The following is a 24,655-nucleotide window of genomic DNA, read 5'->3' as shown; positions in this document are numbered from 1 at the left end:
GTAGCCAACAAAGAGACAGGCATAGCTGGGGCCCATACGGGTGCCCATGGCTACCCCTTTGGAATGGAAGAAGTGGGAGGATTCGAAGGAGAAATTGTTAAGGTGAGACCTGTTCGGCCAAACGAATGAGAGTGTCGGTGGAAGGGTACTGTTGAGGACGTCGGGAGAGGAAGAAACAGAGGGCTTGGAGGCCCTGGTCATGGCAGATGGAGGTGTAGAGGGATTGGATATCCATGGTGAAGATGAGGCTTTGGGGGCTGGGGAAACGGAAGTCTTGGAAGAGGTGGTGTCTCTAACGTATGTGGGGAGTTCCTGGACTAGGGGGGATAGGTAGGTAGAAATGAGTTCAGTGGGGCAGGAGCATTCTGAGACAATGGGTCGGCCAAGCTGGTCAGACTTGTGGATCTTGGGAAAGATGTAGAACTGGGCAATGCGGGGTTCCCAGACTATGAGGTTGGAAGCTGTGGGTGAGAGATCTCCTGAGGTGATGAGGTTCTGTATGGTTTGGGAGATGATGATTTGGTGATGGAGGGTGGGATCATGGTCGAGGGGGCGATAGGAAGAGGTGTCCTCGAGTTGGCATTTGGCTTCAGCGGTGTCGAGGTGTGTGCACCAGACTACCTTTTCCTTCAATCCAGCAGAACAGTGTCCATTCTCCTGACTATACTATCCCTGATTACAACTACATTTCTCTTTTCTCCCTCCTCTTGGATGGCATCCTGTACTATGGTCAGATTGCCCATTCTTCCCACAACCCCACTCTCATCCTCACAGGGAGTCAGAATCTCGGACCTGTTAGACACACTCAAAGGCTGAGGCTCCTTCAGCACTACTCCTGAACCCCTTTACCTGCCTCACTCACATTCATACCCTCCTGTCCCTGACCACTGACCAAGTTTGCGGTGGATGATCTAAGGGGTGTGACTGTCTCCTGAACACAGCATCCATGTGACTCTTTCTCTCCTTGATTCGATTCGATTCTCTACAGTGTGGAAACAGGCCCTTCGGCCCAATAAGTCCACAGCGATCCTCTGAAGATAACCCACCCCCCTCTGACTCATGCACCTAACAACCCAGGAGGACCAGTTCCAATACCGTACAACCCAGATGGCCTCCTTCTTCAAGGACCACAGATTCCCCCCAGACGTGATCGACGATGCCCTCCACCGCATCTCCTCCACTTCCCACTCCTCCGCCCTTGAGCCCCGCCCCTCCAACCGCCACCAAGAAAGAACCCCACTGGTTCTCACCTACCACCCCACCAACCTCTGTATACAGTGTATCATCTGCCGTCATTTCCGCCAACTCCAAACGGACCCCACCACCAGGGATATATTTCCCTCCCCTCCCCTATCAGCGTTCCGCAAAGACCACTCCCTTCGTGACTCCCTTGTCAGGTCCACACCCCCCACCAACCCAACCTCCACTCCCGGCACCTTCCCCTGCAACCGCAGGAAATGTAAAACTTGCGCCCACACCTCCTCCCTTACTTCTCTCCAAGGCCCCAAGGGATCCTTCCATATCCGCCACAAATTCACCTGCACCTCCACACACATCATCTATTGCATCCGCTGCACCCGATGTGACCTCCTCTATATTGGGGAGACGGGCCGCCTACTTGCAGAACGCTTCAGGGAACACCTCTGGGACGCCCGGACCAACCAACCCAACCACCCCGTGGCTCAACACTTTAACTCTCCCTCCCACTCCACCGAAGACATGCAGGTCCTTGGACTCCTCCATCGCCAGAACATAACAACACGACGGTTGGAGGAAGAGCGCCTCATCTTCCGCCTGGGAACCCTCCAACCACAAGGGATGAACTCAGATTTCTCCAGTTTCCTCATTTCCCCTCCCCCCACCTTGTCTCAGTTGATTCCCTTGAACTCAGCACCGCCCTCCTAACCTGCAATCCTCTTCTTGACCTCTCCGCCCCCACCCCACTCCGGCCTATCACCCTCACCTTGACCTTCTTCCACCTATCACATCTCCATCGCCCCTCCCCCAAGTCTCTCCTCCCTACCTTTTATCTTAGCCTGCCTGGCACCCTCTCCTCATTCCTGATGAAGGGCTCTGGCCCGAAACGTCAAATTTCCTGTTCCTTGGATGCTGCCTGACCTGCTGTGCTTTAACCAGCAATACATTTTCAGCTCTGATCTCCAGCATCTGCAGACCTCACTTTTAACCTAACAACTATGGACAATTTGGCATGGCCAATTCACTTGACCTGCACATCTTTGGAATGTGGGAAGAAACCGGAGTACCTGGAGGAAACCCACGCAGACACAGGGAGAATGTGCAAGCTCCACACAGCCACCCAGGCTGGAGTTGAACCTGGGATCCTGGTGCTGTGAGGCAGCAGTGCTATTCACTGAGCCACCGTGCTGTGTCACAGTGTTTGAAACTGACTACAGCTCATCAACTCTGAGCCAGAGTTCATCAAACAACCAACACATGCTACACATGTGGCTACAATGAGCCACAGTAGGGTTCACTGGCCCGGAATCTCTATTCTTATTATTTCGTCTTAAATTTGATTTTTAAAACTCATCTGTAATCTGTTATTTGCCTTATTTACCTTCAATCTGAAAGTAGCTTACAATAGATTGTCAAATTGGTAGCTGTCATGAACCAATGAACTTAGTTTTCCTGTCATGTCATTCTTTTGTTCTTGGCCCCTGATCCTGCGCTTCAGTTATCCTGTTAAACAAACCTTACAAACCATGATCCAAGAAAAGGAAGCAATAGCGCTTCTTTCCCCTCTGCACTAAATTTCCATGTTGCCACCAAATTCCCAGAACTGTATACTCCCTTAAGCTGTGTCTCACTGAGGATGGGATCTCTCCTTCCTGACCATGCGAAGCTACTAATGAAGTATGATTAGGATGACAGAGGGAAAACTAGTGTGCTTTCAATTAAAGCTGTTGGACTGTAACCTGGTGTTGTGTGATTTTTAACTTTGTACACCCCAGTCCAACATTGGCTTCTCCAAAGCAAGAAGGGATACAATGGAGGAATGCTAAGACTGCTGTGTTCAATTCAGGACACTGTACTTTGAGATGTGTGAAGTTAATCAAGGGGATGCAGCTAAGATTTACTTGAGTGATAACAGTGGTAAGGGACCGTGTTGAGTAGCGAGACTGAAGAAGCTACACTTCTACTTTAACAAGTCAAGAAGACTAAGGGGAGATTTGATGGGAGCTTTCAAAATCGTGAAAGATTTTAAGTAAGTATGTCCTGTATCATGCTATGCTTAATAGATGATGAAAACAATTGTTGATTATGACATTGTAGTTTTAAAATATATTACTCTTCCAAGGTGTCAAAAGAAACCTGACTCCTGAAACACCAACGGGAAAGAAGCAACGAAAACAAAAACTCAAAGGCCCTCACATCACAGCAGAAGATTATGAATTGTGGAAGAATTGTAAGTGTAAAATTTGGGACCTTTTAGCTGACAAAAGGTAACGAAGATAGCTATCCTCTTATGAGGTGGCGAGTTCTAATTTTATGAAAGAATCAGACAAATTAGAATATTAGATGTAAGAACATAAAAATAACAGCAAAAGGAGGCAACAGAACCCCCTAAATTTGCTTCTCCATTCACTAAGATTATGGTTGATCTTTGGCCACAACTCTATTTTCTTGCTCTGTCTCCACTTAACATGATTCCTGTGGAGCCTAAAAATTGTGCTGATTATAGGTTTGAATATTTTCAATGATTAAACATCCATAGCTGTCTAAGGTAAAAATTCAAAATGTTGCTGATCCCTTGAGAGAAAGCCATGTTCTTGAGTTTGAGACTGACCAGCAAAGACAAGTAGTCTCTCTCAAGGTCTTTGAAAATCTTATCTTTCCATGAGGTCATCTGATTGTTTCAAACTCCATAGTAATTGAGACTCCAATTTCCCTACCACTGATGTCAGACGAGCTGGTCTCTAATTACTTGTTAATTACTTAATCTTTCCTCATAGGACAAATGATCTAACCCTTGGAATCAATGTACCAAAGAGCTATTGCATCTCCTCCCAAAGCAAGAATTTCATTTTCTTCGATATGGACATCAAAACTGTGTACCCAGGACTCCACATGATCACAGCAAAGCCCTCTTTATTCATGTATTCGAAAACATAGAACATAGAAAAATACAGCACAGTACAGGCCCTTCGGCCCTCGATGTTGCGTTGACCGAAGCCTACCTAACCTACACTAGCCCAATAACCTCCTATGCTTATCCAATGCCCGCTTAAATGACCATAAAGAGGGAGAGTCCACCACTACTAGTGGCAGGGCATTCCATGAACTCACAACCCGCTGAGTAAAGAATCTACCCCTAACATCTGTCCTATACCTACCACCCCTTAATTTAAAGCTGTGTCCCCTAGTAACAGCTGACTCCATTAGCGGAAAACTTGTAAAAATTGTGAATGACATGTTGTTCTGACTCATCTTGGATGTCTCAAAAACGTGATGTCTCAAAGTCATTTCCACAAATTGCTGGCTTTTTATTTTATTTCAATAAAGCATCTTTTCATATGCATAGGTAGAAGTCATGGGATAATGAGAATAAGTTTTAAAAATGAACATCATTAGAAGACAACAACTTAAAAAAAGGGTGTAAAACCAACAAATTCCTTGGATATATTATTGAGAGTGTCAGAGGCATGCAGCATACAAACAAACCTCTCAGCTCACCGTATCTATGCTGACACAATAAACACCAAACTGCGCTAATCCCATTTTCCTGCTTTTGGTCCTTGGCTAATATGCCATGACACTTTAACTGCTGACTCAGATGCTTCTTAAATGTTGCAAGAATATCTGCCTCCACTATCCTCTCAGGCAGCACCTTCCATATTTTTACCACCTTCTGGATGAAAATTATTTTTTTCGATCTCCTCTAAAGCACTTATTCTTCATTTTAAATTTGTGTGCTCTGGTCTTAACTGCTTCTGTCATGGGGAAAAGATTCTCGTGAAGTACTCTGTCTATGCCTCATAAGCTTGCATACCTCCATCAGTTCTGTCCCTCCACCCCTTTCCTCCTCTGCTCTAAGGAAAACAGACCCAGCTTATCAGTCTCTCCTCAGAACTGAGACTTTTTAACCCAGGCAACAACCTGCTGAATCTCTTCTGCACCCTCTCCAGTGCACTCATGTCCTTCTGATAATGTCGTGACTAGACTCCTCAATACCAACAACACCAATTTTCATTGCATCTGCAAACTTGCCAATGATACCTTCCACATTCACATCCAAGTCATTAATGTATATAACAGACAGCAAGAGTCTCCGAACTGATTCCTGTGGTACTTCACTGGTCAAAGACTTCCAAACACAATACACAAAAATTCCACCACCATCAGCCCCCTATTTGCAAGCTTGTTCAGATTTGAGATTCCATGGGCTCTTACTTTTTGGATCAGTCTTCTATGTGGGACTTCCCTGAAACTCATGTAAATAACATCAACTGCAGTACCCTCATCAATATATTTAATCACCTTTCCAAAAACTCAAGTAGATTAACTTCTCAGAAGTTCCTTTCAACAATTCAATACTGACTATGCCCGATCAATCCCTCCCTTTCCAAGTGTTGATAATCCTGTCCCTCAGAGGTTTTTTCCAATTTCCCTACCACTGATGTCAGACTAGCTGGTCTCCAATTACCTGTCCTACCTCTGCTGTCCTTCTTAAACAACATTAGCTATCTTCCAGTCATCTAACACTTCACCTGAGGCCAGCCAACTACTAAATATCTCCTCCAGGACATAACAGACTCCTTCCTTGCCTCCCATTGGCAGCCTGAGATGCGTCTCATCAGGTTCTTATGCCTACTGAAACATGTAATGCTGCTCCTATACATTAAATAGGTCATCCTACTTCCTTTTCATGCACGGTTTTCCTGGAGTAGTTAAACGGGCCTTTCTGTCTCCTACTCGACTGTTTCTCCTCGGTGCAACCTGAGTATCACACGAGGGCATTGGCAGTTCCTGTGCTGCAAAAGGCTCATGGGACTGAGGTGGCCCACTGCCTAGGGCAGCTTGTTCCTGACAGGGAGCTGCTACTGGCTGTATCTTGTGGGCTTCTGTATGGGCAGTCTGGTATTGCTTCTTAAATTCTGCTAACTTGATGCTACGAGAGGATAGGTCAGAGGTCTGCCACATGTGACTGTCCTGAGAACCAGCTGTTCCAGGTGGGTTACCTTCAAACATTGGCATTGCACTCGGCCCTTTATTTGCATTCCCATTGACCAATGGAATGGTTGGTTTAATAGCAGCTATAAGATCCTGAAAGCCGTGAGACACAGCAGCTTGGATCCCAGCTCCAAGAGTTTGAAAACCAACACGTAAGGTGCTGTCTATTCTCTCCCCAATTACTGCCAATGCCACATTTTGCACATCTGAGGGGGTGGGGGTATGGACTGGTTCCTGTGCATTTCTGAAGTGGGGGCGTGCTGCAGATTCTAATGAAGCTGCCACGTGTTCCATTGATGCCTGCAGTGAAGTGAAAGCTTCTTTGATGCTGTTGCAAATGAGGGCTGTAGACTCCAAAGTCACAGCTGTCAGATGCTGCACATCTTCAAAGACTGAGCGCAGAGCCTGTACATATGTATGATGCTCATTGAACATCCTTCTCTTCGGGCGAGTACCAATGAAATCAGATTCCCAGGGCTCTGAGTTTAGGGGCATTCTTCTCCTTGGCCTCCTCTGGGGAAGTGGCATGTCCTCACCCATTCCCCACTCATCCGATTCCCTGACACCTTGGGAATCACCTCGTGCCACTTCCTCACTAACACCGTCTAACCGTGCCCTGGTGACCATATCAGAGCTGGACTGAGGGAGTGAGAAGGCCAGGGATGCAGGGGGTGAAATTGAGGGTATGGGGACAGTGGAAAATGGAGTTGCATCAAGCTGCAGGGACTCACGATCTGGCTTGTTCTCATCATCCAATTCCTCATTATCATAACCAATGAGGAAGCATGGCTTCTCCTCTTCTTCATCATCATCATCATCATCATCATCCTCTAACCCCCACTGCTGTGATGGCTCTGCAGGACAAAGAGGACAAGTTCAGAATCTCTAAACATAATCCCCAAAAGATTAGGGAGTCAGCTTGTGGCTGGAGCACTGGCATTTTATTCTGCTTAACCACATATATGAAACTAACCTGGAGTCTGTACTGTTACACCGATTTCTCCATCTGCCACCACGGCAAGACCACACTGCCTGCCCAGCAGCTGCACGGCCTGTTCCTCATAGGGGGTGAGCTCCTTAATGTTGGGAATGCCCCCTCTGCACTCCTGCCTTTCGCGGGCATTGTGCATTAGCTTCTCCTGTAAAAGAAATGGGTTATTAGGTTTCAGTCAGCAGCTGAGAACATTCTTCCAGATAGAATCAAACAACTGAATCAGATAGTTAAAAGTCAAGGACATCTAAAGTTATATGTGAGGAATTAACATCAGGACATTAAAATACATATTGTGAGATCTCAAATTAGTATCATCACCTCTTCTTTACTGCAGTGGTTGTATAGATATTTTCTAATCAACTTGTTCAGAAATGTTAATTACACACCTCTGGAGCAGAACGGACATCAACCTGTGTCTCTTGGCTCAGTGATAGGGACATTACTGTTCCAAAAGAGTCCTTTAAACACAACTGATATACAATTAATCTCTGCTGGGATGAACATGAATGTGAATGAATCATGTGTATGATATGTTATTTTAAGCTGTCTGTTTGCTCGCTGAGCTGGTGGGTTTGTTCTCAGATGTTTTGCCACCATACTAGGTAACATCATCAATGAGAATCGACGTTTCGGGCATGAGCCCTTCTTCAGGGTTCCCCTGCTCCTTAGATGCTGCGTGACCTGCTGTGCTTTTCCAGCAACACATTTTCAGCTCTGATCTCCAGCATCTGCAGTCCTCACTTTTTCCTAACATCATCAATGAGCCTCCAATGAAGCATTGGTGTTCTGTCCCGCTTGCTATTTATATGTCATGGTTTGTTGTGGTGGGTGATATCATTTCTGGTTCTGTTCCTGAGAGTTTGGAAAATGGGGTTCAAATCTATATGCTTGTTAATGGAGTTCCTGTTTGAATACCAGGCCTCTAGGAATTCCCACATGTGTCTTTATTTGGCCTGTTCCAGTTTGAATGCATTGTCCCATTCAAAATAGTGTCCCTCTTCATCTGTGTGTCTGGATACTAGTGATAGTTGGTCATGTCTTTTGGCAGTTAGTCCATGCTCACATATCTTGTTAGCTAGTTTTCTGCCGGTTTGTCCAATATAAGGTTTACAGGGTATTTTGTACATTACATTCAATCTGCTGGCTGTGGGTATGGGATCCTTTAAATTCATTAGTATTTGCTTTAGGTTGGTATTAGGTTTGTGGTAGGAAGTAGCTCAGAGAGTAAACTGACAAACTGAGCTACAAACTCTCTCCAAAATCTCATACACTATTTTAATCACAGTGTGCAGACATGTTTTAACACACCAGTGGGGCATGTGTGACTTGAAACCAGAACTGCTGACTCAGAGGGAGGAACACTACCAATATGCCGCAAGTGCACAGTGGCAGTGCAGGAGCGGTTATGCAGTTGTTAACTTCTAGTGTGTGTTATAGAAGCAATATACTGTGAATGCTGGAAACCTGAACTAAAAACTAAATGTGCTTTAAATACTTAGAACAGGGTGGCATCTGTGAAGAGTGGCACAGAATTAACATTTCAGATTGATGACCCATTTAGGGAACTAGAGGGAAGGTCTGTGACGGGTGAATACGTGGATTCAGATCAGTAAGCCATCTTGTCTCTTAACAAACACAGAGATTAGTGGAGAAGCTCAGCATGTTTGGTCAGCCATTGAATAAGATTGTGGCTGATCAACTGCACTTTCATGCCTACACCCACACCCTCTGACTCATTTGTTAGTCAAGAATTTATCCAAGTCTGCTTTAAAAATATTCAATTATTCTGTCTCCCCTGTTCTCTGGGAAGTATTCCAAAAACCCATAAGCATCTGAATACATTATTCCTCTCCCATCATAAATGGAAGACCCCTAATGATACACCGTGGGCGGCACGGTGGCGCAGTGGACAGCATGGTGGCACAGTGGTTAGCACTGCTGCCTCACAGTGCCAGAGACCCGGGTTCAATTCCCGCCTCAGGCGACTGACTGTGTGGAGTTTGCACATTCTCCGCGTGTCTGCGCCGGTTTCCTCCGGGTGCTCCTGTCTCTTCCCACAGTCCAAAAATGTGCAGGTCAGGTGAATTGGCCATGCTAAATTGCCCATAGTGTTAGGTGCAGGGGTAAATGTAGGGGAAAGGATCTGGGTGGATGCGCTTCGCCGGGTCGGTGTGGACTTGTTGAGCCGAAGGGCCTGTTTCCACACTGTAAGTAATCTAATTTAATCTAATCAGTCCTGTCTATTGTGTATCAGCTAGAAATACAGATGTTGGAATCTCTACAGTGTTGAAACAGGCCCTTCAGCCCAACAAGTCCACACTGACCCTCCGAAGAGTAACCCACGCAGACCCATTTCCCCTACCTTCTTACTCTACATTCACCCCTGACTAATTCACCTAACCTGCACATCTCTGGATTGTGGAAGGAAACTGGAGCACCCAGAGATTGTGCAAAGTCCACACAGCCAGTTGCCCAAGGCTGGAATTGAACCCGGGTCCCTGCACTTTATCTTATGGAGCAGCCTTTTGGGTGATGCCTTGTTGAAATCTAGATAGACCACAGCTATTGGGTCACTGCGTTCTTAATGTCTCCAAACAATTCTGGTAAATCAGTTAGACATGTGGGCGGTACGGTGGCACAGTGGTTAGCACTGCTGTCTCACAGCGCCAGAGACCCAAGTTCAATTCCCGACTCAGGCGACTGACTGTGGAGTTTGCACATTCTCTCTGTGTCTGTGTGGGTTTCCTCCGGGTGCTCTTGTTTCCTCCCACAAGCCAAAAATGTGTAGGTTAGGTGAATTGGCCAGGCTAAATTGCCCGTAGTGTTAAGTAATGGGGTAAATGTAGGGGTATGGGTGGGTTGCGCTTCGGCGGGTCGGTGTGGACTTGTTGGGCCGAAGGGCCTGTTTCCACACTGTAAGTAATCTAATCTAATCTAACAACCTGTCCTTGCATTTTTTCCACAGTTACAATGTGCCCTGAGCTCAATTAGTTTTATACTTACTCTGTGCTGTTGCTGCACCCTCCAACTGCCCCCTGCAGACAAGGCCACTATCCCTGAGCTCAGTTAGGTTTATCCTTACTTGCTATTTCCCATAACATCAGTTTTCGTGTCATCTGTGAACCAATTAATCAAACCACTTATATTTGTGTCTAGGTCATTAATATACATAAAAATCAACAGTGGATACTGCACCAAATTCTGTAGACTGCAACAGGACACAGGCTTCCAGACAGAAAAGCACCATTTGACCATCGCTCTCTGCTTGCTTCCACTAAGCCAATTTTGGATCAAATTTGTCCTGGATTCTATGGACTCTTGCCTTCTTAACCAGTCTGCCATGAAAGACGTTATTAAATGCCTTACTGAAGTCCATATCGACCATGTCAACTGCATTACCCTTATCTCCATACCTCATCATCTTGAATAATTTAGTTAGGTATGATCTCCCTCCTACCTCCAAAGCTATGATCTTTGAGGAATCCTTGCCTTTCCAAGTGAAATTAATTTTGTGCCTCAAAATGTTTTCTAATCGTTTCCCTAATTCAGACTTAGTTTCCAGGTTTATGCCTACCACCCCGATTGAAGAATGATACCTGTAGAATGTTATCCAGCCAATCCTCTATCCATGTCAATGCGATAACAGTGTAAGATTTTGTTTTCTGCAATAACCTTTAATTTAACACTTCATCAGATGTCTTCTCAAAATATAAGGTGAGTTCACCCACCACTTTCCATTTACTCACTGCAAATGAGCTCAAAAATAGTAATATTCAGACTATTCCCAGTGCTTGTGAGTGCAGAATTTAGGAAGATGGACCAGATGGAGAAATGTTGCAGATGGGAGAGTTTTAGATCCTGAATTGTTGGGACAGGTTTTGTGGCACATGTGATCTGAAGCACACTCACAAGCTGTTCAAGTGCCAGTGAGACAGTTATTATCAAGATTGAGGGCCTTTGTCATCCACAACTGGTCATAACTTCACAAACTAATCAGCAATCTGTTGTTTGCTGAATCTCATTTTATATACATCCTCTGATGCTAGCCTGTATATAAACAGCCACTGCAAGAACAAAATAGCAGTGTAAACACAATTTGCAATGATTTTTGGTAATTATCTTTTTATAAGTGCAAGAATTTCTTTGACAATCCTTGGTCCACAATTAAAACTATAGAAAACTGTAGAGGCATGATCTTTACAGTGTGTATGGATGTATAATTTTTGTTTAAGTAGCTCAATATTTGAAAGAGCATTGAGCAGCCTCTTCAAATCCTTTTCTATCTCATTAAAATTATCAGTCCTTATCTTGCAGCACCACCCTATTCCTACTCCTGATCAACCCTTTCCACACCCTATACAATATGAACAGCACTAAAGGGGATCCACCACAGAAAGTAAGAGGGTAAATTGTAAACACTAAGGTGATTATGTGGAAAAATATTTCCACTGTCTGAGAAGTCTGTTGCTTGCTGTTGGCTGCATTGATTTGTGTTCTCAAGTATTTTAATTTATTAGGTGACAAATGGGAAGCAGAAACAAAGAAAATTGTTGAAGCAGTGCTAAAGAAGCTGGAGGAGACCAACTCAAACAACCCTAATGAAGAGGACCTGCTGCTCACCCTCAAGTATGTATACTACAACACTAGACATCAACAGAAAGCAACACAGTATTCAAAGCTGCTCTTATGTGTCCAACACAAGTGTTTTAATCTACTTAAAAATTCAGTCAGGTTTCATTTGGCAGTTCCACATTGGGAAAAGTTGGTGCTGGATAGAGTGGACATAGGGAAGTTGTTTCCATGGGTATGATAGACTAGGACCCAAGGGGTAAAAAGTGAGGTCTGCAGATGCTGGAGATCAGAGCTGAAAATGTGTTGCTGGTTAAAGCACAGCAGGTCAGGCAGCATCCAAGAAACAGGAAATTCGACGTTTCAGGCCAGAGCCTGATTCCTGATGAAGGACTCTGGCCCGAAACGTCGAATTTCCTGTTCCTTGGATGCTGCCTGACCTGCTGTGCTTTAACCAGCAACACATTTTCAGCTAGGACCCAAGGGCACAGCCTCAGAATGAAGGGACGACAGTTTAGAACTGAGATGAGGTGAAATTTCTTCAGCCAGAGAGTAGTGAATTTGTGGAACTTGTGACAGAAAGTCATGGAAGCCAAGTCATTTAAGATAAATGGGTTCTTGATTAGTAAGGGAATCAAAGATTTTGGGGGGGAAGACAGGTGAATGTAGTTGAGAAACACATCATCCATGATTGAATAATGAAGCAGACTCCATGGGTCGAAAGGCCTAATTCTGTTCCTGTGTTTTATTTGCCTCCTCACTCTCTCCTTCAGGCATTAGTTCAGTCAGCTTTTTGGAGTGCCTGCAGTCGGAATATACCTCTTTAACAGGTGCAGGATACCTCCTAGTAATGATGTAGTCTGCTCCCAGACTAACCTTATCATGCATAGGCATCAGTGTTTGATAACCTTGTAATTGTTAAAAGATAATTTCATAAATAGAGGCATGTTAGGGCATCTGTGTGACCACACAACTGTCCAAGTGCACTGCACCTAATTATAACAGCTGTACACACCATGATGGTCACTCGAGGTTTACTATTTCTTTTGCCTGTCAACAAACAGCTGGTGGACTCTCTTACAACAAGAAATTAACTCAGTCTGGCATGATCTCTTAAATGGAATTATGAGTTGAAAGTCACTCTTCAGTTCTTGGAACATGAAGTTAACATTCAACCTGATTAATGTATCACCTGATGCTCTGAAAGTAAACAGCCAGCAAGCTGAAGAGTTCAGCTCCCACTCCAAACCATTAATTGGAGTGTTCTGAAATGTTACTGCTCTCCCTCTGCACACATTCTCTCTCAGGCTCCATTACCCTGTACAGCAATGTCTTCACCTTTACTTCTTTTCGTAACCTTCCTGATCACCACTTCACTTCCTAACTTTTCCATCATCATCCATCTCACTCCACTCCTCCTCTCTCAAGCCCTTGCTCACTGTAAGGGTGATAGAAATGGTTGGCAAAGTTGAAAATGACAAGCTGGAGGTGAGTTGAAAGAGTTACTGGGTCATTAAGAATTAGTTAGAGAAATCTGAGGCCAGTTAATACTAGTGATTTAGTCACTCTGTTGCAGTTGCTTCTATAGAATTTTGAAAGGAAGATTGACTGCAAGCATTCGGCACATTAAAATCATAAGGGCATTTCTGGACAATTTGTGAAAAGTTAGAATTCCAAGCCCACATCTCCAAAAAAAAAAATGCTTGGTTCTTGTAGCTTTTTGTTTTGAGCTTGGCAAATTGAAACCAGAGATTTTTGTCTTGAGCCATTTGCACTAATTCATCTTTTTGTCTGTCAAATGACTAAAATACAAATACAAATACAAATGCTTCTCTCATGTATGATGTTATGGTCTGTTACTGATCTTAAAAATCTAGAGGTTAGAAATTCAAATGCCACCATCAGTATAAAATTGAATCTGGCAATCTTGTAATTTGAGGATTAATCTGTTATTGTGTCACCAATGGGGGTGTGATTCTTATCAAAAACCATTCCTACAGTCATTTTTGCAAAATAACTCGATTTGTTTGTTTATTTATTGTTTTTGTTTATTCTGGTGGCACACTTCCCCACATTCCCCCTGAAACTGGTGAACATATCAAAATTCGTTCGGCATACGATTGAAGAAAGTTGTCAGGTAGTGCCTAATTTTGGACATTATCAGATTTCCAGACAATCTTTCTTTATATATTTACCACACATGTATGATTCTTTCACATTCTCTTTTTGTACCTCATTACTTTCTTGGAATTTTTTTCAATGGCGCTCTCGGTCTGCTGGATTTCCATTTACCCTTTCATTTTTAGAAATCTTGGTTTTATACTGTGAGAAACAGAACTCACTCATAAATCAATCAGCCTGAGACAAAGCCTTGGAAAAAAGAACAATTTATTACAGCTTGCAAGATCCGGACGCTTCTGCAATCAAGTAGAAATGCATGCGAAAACAGAGTATATTAGCTTTCTAATTCAGTTTACAAGTTGCAGAATCATGCCTCCCTTTTCCCATCCTATCATAAGTTGATTACTTGTTAGTTATTTTCTTATCTGGCCATCCTGCTGTCCTTGTCTGCATGCTGAATAAAAGAGCAAGATATTTGTTACATCTTGCTCTTTTATCCAGTTTCTCTTATCATACGATAAGCTTTATTGTGAAATGCCCTTGCTGCTTCTTTTTGTGGTCAGCTACAACCCTTCATAGTTATTTCCTAGCTTAAAACTATTTTCTTTAAAAGACTCTCTATATTCATTAAAGTCTTAGCCTTAAGTATGCTACATGCTACAAGAATTCCACGACCATTTATAAAATGTTCCCCTTCCCTTCCCCCCACTACACCCCCTCACCCATCTGCAAAAACAACATTTCTAATCTCCCACAATACTTCATACCTGTCTTTTTAGTATAGCTACTTAATTAGCACAGTTGCTCAGTGATTATCACTGCTGCCTCGCAGCGCCAGGGACCCAGATTCGATTCCAGCCTTGGGCGATTGTCTGCAATGAGTTTGCACATTTTCCCTATGTCTGTGTGGGTTTCCTCCGGATGCTCCGGTTTCCTCCCACAGTTCAAACGTGCAGGTCAGGTGAATTAGCCATGCTAAATTGCCAATAGCGATAGGTGCATGAGTAGGGAAAGAACACCCTCTGAAGAACACCCCACTCCCACAATATCTTCTATATTTTACTTTGTTGTTCAGCTTTTTCAGCTTTCAAGTGTCAGGTCCTCACTTAGAAACTCTGCCAGGCAAATCATGAGGTCTATATTCAGAGCATTATTGGGATGCATCGAACATGTCTGGGATTTGTATTGAAGCATATAAATCTGTCATGCATATTTCCTTTGTAATTTTTGAATCAAGCTAAAAAATATTCTTTTCAGAAAAAAGATGCAACAGTTAAAGGAGAAATGTCTTCAGGAGAACATTTACGTTGGAGTCTTTGGACAGACAGGGGCTGGGAAAAGTACACTCCTGAATGCAGTTTTAGAGGAGAAGTCTCTGTTGCCCACATCATCATCAGGAGCCTGCACATCGGCCATAATAAAAGTGCAATCTTACGAAGGACGCAAATTTAAAGCAGAGATTGAATTCCTCAGCGAGCAGGTAATAATAAACAAACAAACATGACCTAGAGTGACCCACTTCTGCTTCCTGTTCTGTTTATATTTTTTGTCAGATTTCAGTGTTGCCATCCATTCAATTGCCCCTCTCTAACACAGTGGGTTGTATGAGAATAGGTGTGGACAGAGTGAGATTGGTAATATTCATACAGCTGAAGTGCCAGGTAATGATCATCTTTAACAAAAGAGAATCTAACAATTGCACATCACTGTTAACCTCCGTATCAACACTGTAGGGGCTACCATGCACTGAACTAGATCTGCTGATAAAATATTGCTGCGCCAACAGGTTACGAACTCAGAATTCTGTCTCGAGTATCCCACCTTTTGTCTTTTCAAAGTCGGTCCGCCATCGACAAGGAACAAATCAGAATATATATCTTCTCCAACTAGGGAGAATGCTAACCAGTAACGTCCACATTCCATGGAATATTAATTAAAGTAAATCAGAGAAGTTGGCTGCAGTCCTTCTGTTTCTCTTTCAGCATTGTGTTTAGAGCATCCTGAAGGAACAAAGTGTGAAAAAAACAAATATCAAGTTTACTTAAAATGTGATAATGGTTGAATAAAGTACAGGGGACCAAGGGTTATTGGTGACCTGAGAGTTAATTTTGGAAGTGGGCTTGTTTGGAGCTTGCAGACAGGGGAGATCAGGGGATGTGGATGTGATCAGGAATTGAGGTGAGTTCAGAGAGCCGGGAACAGAGAGAGATTAAGATTTTGGAGAGACATCAGAGGTCAATGAGGGATTGTATATTGGGCGAATGTTTGGAAATTGGAAATGAGTATTGGGATTAGGAGGGTTAGGGAACACTCTTGAGTTGGAGATTGTGTTTGGTGAATAAACAGAATAGAGTGGTGTTGATTGCAGCTGGTTTACTGGGAAGATTGGGGTGAAGTAGTCCTGCTCCCCCTCTTTTCTCCATTGCTAGGACTGAAAAGACACTTACTCGCACTCTGTACCTCCCCAGTCTGTATCGCCCTGTGGGAAACTAACCTCACAGTCAATAGATATAAAGCTTGTTAAATTTATGACTCACAGTTAATACATTTAAATGACTCGCACATCATTGGAGAGGTAACATTTTTAATTACTTTGTTTTGTTATTTTGTCTCCCACTCTCATTCTGATTCTGTTAAAGTGGCATTTTGAAGGCTGTTTGGGGTTGGACACCTGGTTTTTGAAATATTCGCCCCATTCCCTTATGCCCCTCACCTGTGTGTCTTGGGGATATACATTCCCATGGTTGTTTCAGGTAATAAAGGCATGAAAGGAAAACTGAGTTCTCTATTCAAGGTGATAAAGTGTGTCTAAATTAAAACGTGTGCTTTACAGAATCTTACAGAAATCCGTAATCAGCTTTTATACAAATAATGTCAACTTTTATTTCATTCTTTAAATATTTAGGCTTTGTAGTTAGATCTTGGAAATACGTAATCAACTGTTGATATCTAGCTATTGAATAGTTTTGGTATGATAGAGTTAGACAAACCTTGGTTACTGGTTGGCACTGTGAAGGGTCAGACATTTCCTTTTGCCAATTATAAAGTTTGTGATCCTGTCTCAAAGGTCCAGGTTTGGAAAATATTGTATACATGAGGCTAATTGAAATTTAACATGGAAATCTGAACTAGAAATGATTCATATTACAGGATTGGAATAATGAACTGAAGCTTCTTGTTGAGCTTTGTGGGAATGAGGACAGTGATGATGAAGTTAACGATGAAGATGATAAGGAGGCTGAAATGGCAAAGAACAAACTGCAAAATGTTTACGGATCTTCTGGACCAGAGAAAAGCTATGAGGAGCTAGTAAAGATGAACATTTATCAAGATATCCCCAAAAGTGGCAAAAAGCTTTTTCGTGAGGACAATGTGAGTACTTAACTGAGATATGGAATTCAAAAGGAAACAATAAGTTCCGTTATACAGTTTTTATTTTCATTTGAGCATTTAGTGAGCCATAAAGGACTCCTCCAGTTGAACACTTCTGTGATTTGACCACGATCCCAGTAAACTTATTCACACCTCCCTAAACTCGAGGCTAAATTTTCTGCCCACATCTTTACAATGCCACCACAAAACACCTGAATGCCTGCAATCTCCAGCACAGTTTTATTGCAGCCTGGTCAGGCTGATCGAACTTCACCCTTCTTCTAATTGGAGTAAAGTCCCTTGATTTTGTCCTCCCTTTATTTTGAGTTATATCATAATCACATTTCTTTTGAAATCCTGTTGAATTGCACAATATGTAGTGCCTCTTTGTCTTCAGTTTATTCCGTGGCCTGAGCTACAAAGGATCACAGTAGAAAACCATGCCTCCTTCACTCAGTGGTGAGGAATTCCTGGCTTCAAAGTTGATGTAAATGTAAATGTTTTTCTTGACAGGAATGAATGGTGGCTGTATTTGGAGTTATTTGTTTGTGATAATGGAATTCTCAGTTTCTTGTTTGAGTTACATGATATCCTGTTTATGATCTAGCCCTTTAACGCCATCAGACAATGGCAGTAACCTAGTGTTCTATTAATAATGTTCTGTTACTTTTAATTGTATTTGCTCTTTTGAAATGTTTCAGTTATCCCTTGCAGCAATAGCCCACCTCTCTTTGTGCTCACTAAATGCACCAATGCGGGATTTTTGTATTCTATAATTTTTCGAGTTGGAGGTGTTATGATCACAACTGATGATAACACTGAACGAGTCAGATCCCAGAATGAAATCTGGCTTGATTCTTTTTTAGTTAACATGGTGATCAATCACTGATACACAGTAACATGGGCCTGTGCAGTTTCTGTAACAACAGATCAGTTTAGTATTTGAAAGAAGAAAATAAAAAATTTATAGCTTGAAACATCTTAAAACACACAGTAAGTGAGAGGCTCAGGCTAGTTCCCAGAGACTGTCATCCAGAGAAATTGTCCCTTTATGTCAAATCTTTAAATTCATCTTTGCTGATTCACCAACTTTCTTTTCTGAGAATTGCAAAACCTTCTTTCATGAATATTTAAAAATCTGAGCGTTGAGCTTAGCTTTTCTCATCACCTCCATATTTCTGTACTGTACTGAAAACTAAGTACATTTCAGTTCTTAATAATTCATTATTAATCAATTTTAAATTTAGAGTATGAATCATGAGTGTGCTAGTAGTCACGTACATTCATGCATAACATCTCTTCCCCTTTACAAATGGAAAGAACATATCCATGCCCTGGACCATCCTCAGCTGAACAAATGGCTTTTTTTTTGGGTATTGCCCCATCTTGAACGATCTGAACATACCTGTCTGGTTTGAATTTAAACAAACGCCTGGCAGTTGTTAACCAGTTCTTAAATCACTGTCTCCATCGCAAGACCTCTATCAGTCAGAGTCCATTTGCCAATTGGTCAGAACCCTTTTTTAAAGCAGTACAAATTGTTGTTCCCTTTCAGATTCGATATTCTTGCAATTCTGCCCAGTTGTGTGCAAGATGAAAAGCTTTAACAATCATTTTTTATTTTAATTGTTCCTTGATTTCTGTGCTCCGAAGCAATGATCTGTGTCTATGTTATTGTCCCAATTTGTTCTTATTGTTTCTTATGTTTCCTGACCTATTCTTAGTCCTTCTTTACTGAATTCTAAAATCTTTCCCATTCTTAGACAATCATTTTTTTTGGCAACATCATAAGACTCTTGCTTTGATTTAACGCCATTTTAAAATTTGTTTTGTTAGAAACAATTCCCCATCATTTTTGTGGGATTGTTGATTGAAAGGACTGCGTATTCATTGCAAATTGTGTTTATTTATTATTTAAGAGCATATTATTTTTGTCTACAATTAAATGTAGTTTCCCAAACAGGCATAGCCTATGTTGCCCTCATATCCATGTAGCTTCCTTGCTTAGATGTCAGAACTTAGTTTTGTACTTGACAAAATGACTTTCAACCAATACAAAATTCCAATAAAATTATGATCAGTATTCTCAAGAGATCTTTTTATTAAGGGAAGTTATAAGTGAAGTCTTGCTTAACATATTTGCAGAAACAAACCAAAGAACTGGTCTTGGCCTCAACCTGAAGAGGATTCAAGTCCTTTACCAACCTATCCTAAGACATGCTCCACACTATCCCTACATTAAGATCAATGGAGAAATCCTCCCAGATGTGAAACACCTCCCTTACCAGGACAGACCCTCTCATCTAAAGCTGATATCAGTGCTGAGATCTAATATTACATCTAATCTGTGAGTGCTGTCTTCCAGCACCCAGGATGACAGTTTCAATCCAAGCGGACACCAAGATCCTTCTGACTCTTTACATGGCTCCAACACTTTGACTTTGTACGGATGTAACCTGGAGGTTCTGGAGAAGTACCATCAACACCATTTGAAATGGATTGTCTGTATGAGTTGAGAGGACAGGCATACTAACATCAGTGTCCTTGAAGGAGCCAATGGCACCAGAATTGAGGCAACTTTTAAAAATTCAGTTATGGTATATGGGCATTGCTGGCTGGAAAGCATTTATTCCACATCCCTAGTTACCCTTGAGAAGATGGCGGTAAGCTGCTTTTTTGAATCACTGCAGTCAATTTGCTGTAGCTATTCCCAAAATACCATTTGAGAGGGAGTTCCAAGATTTTGACCCATTAACAGTGAAGGATTGGTGATATATAGAATGATTAGCTCACACAGGAACTTTCAGGTGGTGTTCCGAAATCCTTGTCCTTCTCGATGGAAGTGGTTGTGGATTTGGAAGGTTTGTCTAAGGATCTATGGTGAATTTCTGCGGTACATCTTGTAGATAATCCACACTGAAGCTACTGAGTGTAATGGAGGAAGTGGATGCTTGTGGTGCCAATCAAGAAGGTTGCTTTGTCCTGGATGGTTTCAAGCTTCTTGTGTTGTTGAAGTTTTACCCTTCTAAGCCACTAGGGAGTATTCCAACGTCCTACGCTTTGTAGGTGGTGGACAAGCTTTGTGGAGTCAGGAGATGAGTTACCCATCGCAGTATTCCTAGCCTCTAACCTGTTCTTGTAGCCTCGATGGCGAGTCCAGTTGAGCTTTTGGTGGTCCAGTGGTAACCCCAAAGATATTGATGGTGGAGGATTAAGTGTTGGTAACACCATTGAATGTCAACAGGCTGTTGTTAGACCATCTCAAATAAGAAACAGCCATTGTCTGATATGTGTGTGGCTGGAATGTTACTTGTTACTTGTCAGCCCAGGTGACTGTGCTCCATGTTGAAGTGCAGTGTCACTGTTACTCGTCATTTTCATGGGTCATCAGCTTCATATTCAGAATTGTTTTATGGTTGTTAGTTTTTATTCGCTGGGTTTGCTGTCCCATTCTCTGATCCTCGGTTGTGTTTTGGTTACAAATCGGGAGAAACTAGCTAAAAATATAGAGCTTGCTTGCCTGGAATGTGGATAGACCTTTCAACTCAATTAAGAATTCTCTGGATAGAATTCAATATTCCGGTGAGGAGAACCGCAGTCCTGGTTTCAATCGCTTAGGTCCACTAATGGGTTTAGTTGGCTGTTTGTGCTGTGCCAGCCTCAGCTATAAAATCAACTCACTTCTTTCTTTACATTCCTTATACTCAAGGAAATCCTGTTTACTCCTCTTCCTCGCAGAAAGACTTGACAGCTGATAGATATAATTTTCAGATCTCAGTGGACAAATGTGAATATGGAGCTGTTGGATGTGAGTGCAGCATCTCTATTGACCTGAAATTGATGCAGACAATCTCTCAGGGATCACTTTCATCAGCAATCACTTGCTAACCGCATGATTACTTACCTAGGAAATTCCATTGTCACTGGTCATAATTCCTGTGGGTCCTTTCACAGTTGATGAGCCCAATCCTGGATCTGCATCTCTCTTGGTAGGTGTTTCTGGCCATTGGAGTTGCTCATTGGCCTTGATCATTGGCATGTCTTTCTCCAGTTACTTTTCCTCTTGCCAATGGGTGTTCTCAAAGAAATGCATCCCTTCATACAGGAGGTTCCTCTGCATTGATTTCTTCTGAACAAGCATCTTCCAGGCATTGAAGTTTGTGTTGCATTTCTTGAGGTACGCCTTCAGGGAGTCTTTGTAGTGCTTTTTTGGTCCACCTCTCATTTGGGTGACTTCCTTGAGCTCTTCAAAGATTTGCTTTGGCAGTCAGACCAAAAGTATCCAAACACGTGGCCGACCCAGAGGAGCTGGTTTCGGATGATCACAGCCTCTGTGCTGGTGCTGTTAGCTCCTGGTTTTGTCCATCTGTCCTCCCTTCTGTTGGAGAGAATCCATGTCAGACAACATTGATGTACTTCTCAAAAGTCTTGGAGGTATTATCTATATGTAGTCCAAGTTTCAGAGCTACATAGAAGAGTCTGAAGAATGGCTGTCTTGTACGCAAGGGTCTTGGTATTAGCACACATGTCACAGTCATCAAAGATTCTCATCCTGAGGCATTTGAAGATTGGCGTTCACAAATTGGATGTGATGTTGAATCTCTGCACTGATGCCAGCCTTAGAAAGAGGTAGCTTCCCAAGTAGGTTAAACGTTTAATGTTTGGGAGGAGTTCTCCATTGATCTTAATGGAGGGATGGACTGCAATTTGACCTGGGAATGGTTGCTAGTCTTCTTGAGCTTGAGACTGAGACAATTTCTTCAGTATGCTTCCGCAAAGGTATTAATGGAGGCATGAAGATTTTCTTCTGAGAGAACAAAGATGACATTGTTAACCACATACTGAAGTTCAGAAAGAGCAGTCGTGTTGTTTTTTCTTGGATTTCAGACAGCTGGTCAAAAAGATTTCCATCTATCCTATAGACAATGTTCACACTACTGGGAAGTTTGTTCTTGACAAGATGAAGATAGAGATAAGTACTCAGGCAGTGACCCCTAACCTGATTGGTACTGCTAGTAATGATCATTGCCAATATCTTTTTGTGGAGGAAATGAAGGATGTTGTTGAATTTGGACAGGTGGCCTTTGACAAGGTCTTCCATATCACTTACCAATTGACTGATCCAAAAGCCTTGATCAGATTGATGAAGGTCATGAAGAGTGGCCGATGTTTTCCCTGGCATTTCTCTTGGAATTGTCAATCAATGAAAATCATGTCCAGAGCTCCAAGGTCTGGTCGACAGCCATATTGGCTTTCAGGAAGGATTTCCTCTGAGACTGGGAGACAATGCCTGAGGATTGGGACAATGATCTCCCTAGCCGTGGAGAATAGGAAAATTCCTTGGGAGTTTCCACAGTCTGCTTTGTCTCGTTTCTTGAAGAGGAAGATGACAGAATCCTGTCCATTCATGCAGCTTTTCCATTCTTCATGTGTCTAATGGAGGCTTCAATTTCTGCCCCACTTGATGAGAGTCCAAGATCATCTATGATAAGTTGTGGAGATTTCCTCAAACATGTCCTCATTGATGATTGTATTGCAGTTTAAGAGTTCTTTGAAGTGTTCTCTCCATCGGAGGCTGATGTCTTCTCTGTTTTTCAAAAGGATGCTATCCTTACACCGCTTGAGGCAAATGGTGTTGGGTCCATACATTGCTTTGGCACTGAGAAAAACCCAGGTGTTGTGCTGATAAGCAAAGATTTACAGGTTTCTCTGTCCACCATTCATGATGATTTCCGTAGTTCTTCTTTGTAACTTCACCTTTGTTGTTTGAATTCTCCTTGTCTTGCTGGTGATATTATTTTGACAAGCATGGACAGCTTTCCTCCTGTTGATGAGATCTTGGATGAAGTGGTCATCTTGTCCAATCAGTTTCATCTTGCTGTGATGATATTTTCACAGCATGAGATGATGGCTATCTTCAGCTGTTTCCAGATTTCCTCCACTCCATTAAAATGAACCCTTTGGAGATTTTGGTGAAGACATTGTTGGACATTTACCATCTGCTGGTCTTGAAGCATTCAATGTTGGCTCTTTTCTGAACCATTCCTTCATCTTGTGGGCAGCACAGTGGCACAGTGGTTAGCACTGCTGCCTCACAGCACCAGAGAGCCGGGTTCAATTCCTGCCTTAGGCGACTGACTGTGTGGAGTTTGCACATTCTCCCTTTTTCCTCTGGGTGCTCCAGTTTCCTTCCATAGTCCAAAAATGTGCAGGTTAGGTGAATTGACCATGCTAAGTGGCCTGTAGTGTTAGGTGAAGGGGTAAATGTCGGGGAATGGGTCTAGATGGGCCATCTAGATGGGTTGCACTTCGGCGGGTTGGTGTGGACTTGTTAGGCCGAAGGGCCTGTTTCCACACTAATCTTTAGCTGTTTCTGGTGGCATTTGATGGACAGAGAAGTGGATGAGCTAGTGGTTTGTCCAGCAGTTGTCTGCATTGGACATCTCTTTGATAATGAGGACATCCTTTCAGTCTCAGGATTGAATGATGATATAGTCGATCAAGTGCCTGTGCTTTGATTGTGGATGAAGGGCTTATGCCCGAAACATCGAATTTCCTGTTCCTTGGATGCTGCCTAACCTGCTGTGCTTTAACCAGCAACACATTTTCAGCTGTGATCTCCAGCATCTGCAGACCTCATTTTTTACCCTTTGATTGTGGATGCCTCCAAGATGTCTTGAACTTGTCTTTTTAGTGGAACAGTGTGATGGTGATGACTAGGTAGTATTCTATACATTTGGCGAGCAGGAGAATTCCACCAGAGTTGTAATTCTTGACTCGTTCCTTTCCAGAGTTGAGCTTCCTCTTCAACCTGGTGCTGAAGTAGCCAAGGAGAATAATTTTATCTTCCTTAGGTATGTTGGTGAGTATGGTGTCCAGGGTGAAGTAAAATCTTTCTTTGGACTCAATTGTGGCATCAAGGGCTAAAGCATAGCCACTCATGACCATTGCCTGCTAGTTCTGGCAAGTTGGTGACATAAAGTCACAAGGTGACTGTTGATGCCAGCAGTGAGCTCCAACAGTTGATCCATGAGTTCGATCTTACAGCAAATTTAATTCCATGTGCCCTAGATTGATCCTTGTGTTTTCTTCACCCAGTAGTAGGTATAACCACCACCTTGTTCCTTTTGCTGCCCTTGGAGTTTCCTCGTGGGCAGTTATATCAATGTTGAAGTGCTTGAGCTCACAGACAACAAGGCCAGTTCTTTGTTCCACATGATTTTTTTGCCTGTTATCTCAGTGGGTTCATATACTCCAGGTTCTGAGATTATGTTTCATTAGATCACAAGTAGAGATAACCCCACTGGAAGTAGTTTTTCAGTCAGGCTGGTGATGGAATGTGTTACTTTTCAACATGCTTTTTCTTTCCTATGTTGGGTGAGCAAAGTAGATCCTGAAGAAGGCAAT

At 42.6% G+C, this 24,655-nt stretch overlaps 1 protein-coding gene across 1 annotated transcript in view; it reads left to right on the top strand.

The window, feature by feature from the left end:
* LOC132829988 (nuclear GTPase SLIP-GC-like) overlaps positions 1-24,655 on the top strand; it is a 151,219-nt gene that overhangs the window by 22,781 nt on the left and 103,783 nt on the right. Inside the window, exons 3-6 of the mRNA XM_060847440.1 lie at positions 3,320-3,427; positions 11,704-11,812; positions 15,134-15,356; positions 17,027-17,248. Coding sequence (XP_060703423.1) covers positions 3,320-3,427; positions 11,704-11,812; positions 15,134-15,356; positions 17,027-17,248 — 662 coding nt within the window. The remainder of the gene's footprint in view (positions 1-3,319; positions 3,428-11,703; positions 11,813-15,133; positions 15,357-17,026; positions 17,249-24,655) is intronic.

Source organism: Hemiscyllium ocellatum, chromosome 30, assembly GCF_020745735.1.
Source record: "Hemiscyllium ocellatum isolate sHemOce1 chromosome 30, sHemOce1.pat.X.cur, whole genome shotgun sequence".
Taxonomy (NCBI): Eukaryota; Metazoa; Chordata; class Chondrichthyes; order Orectolobiformes; family Hemiscylliidae; genus Hemiscyllium; species Hemiscyllium ocellatum.
Note: the sequence above shows the minus strand (reverse complement) of the source record. Positions and strands in the feature narration are given on the sequence as shown.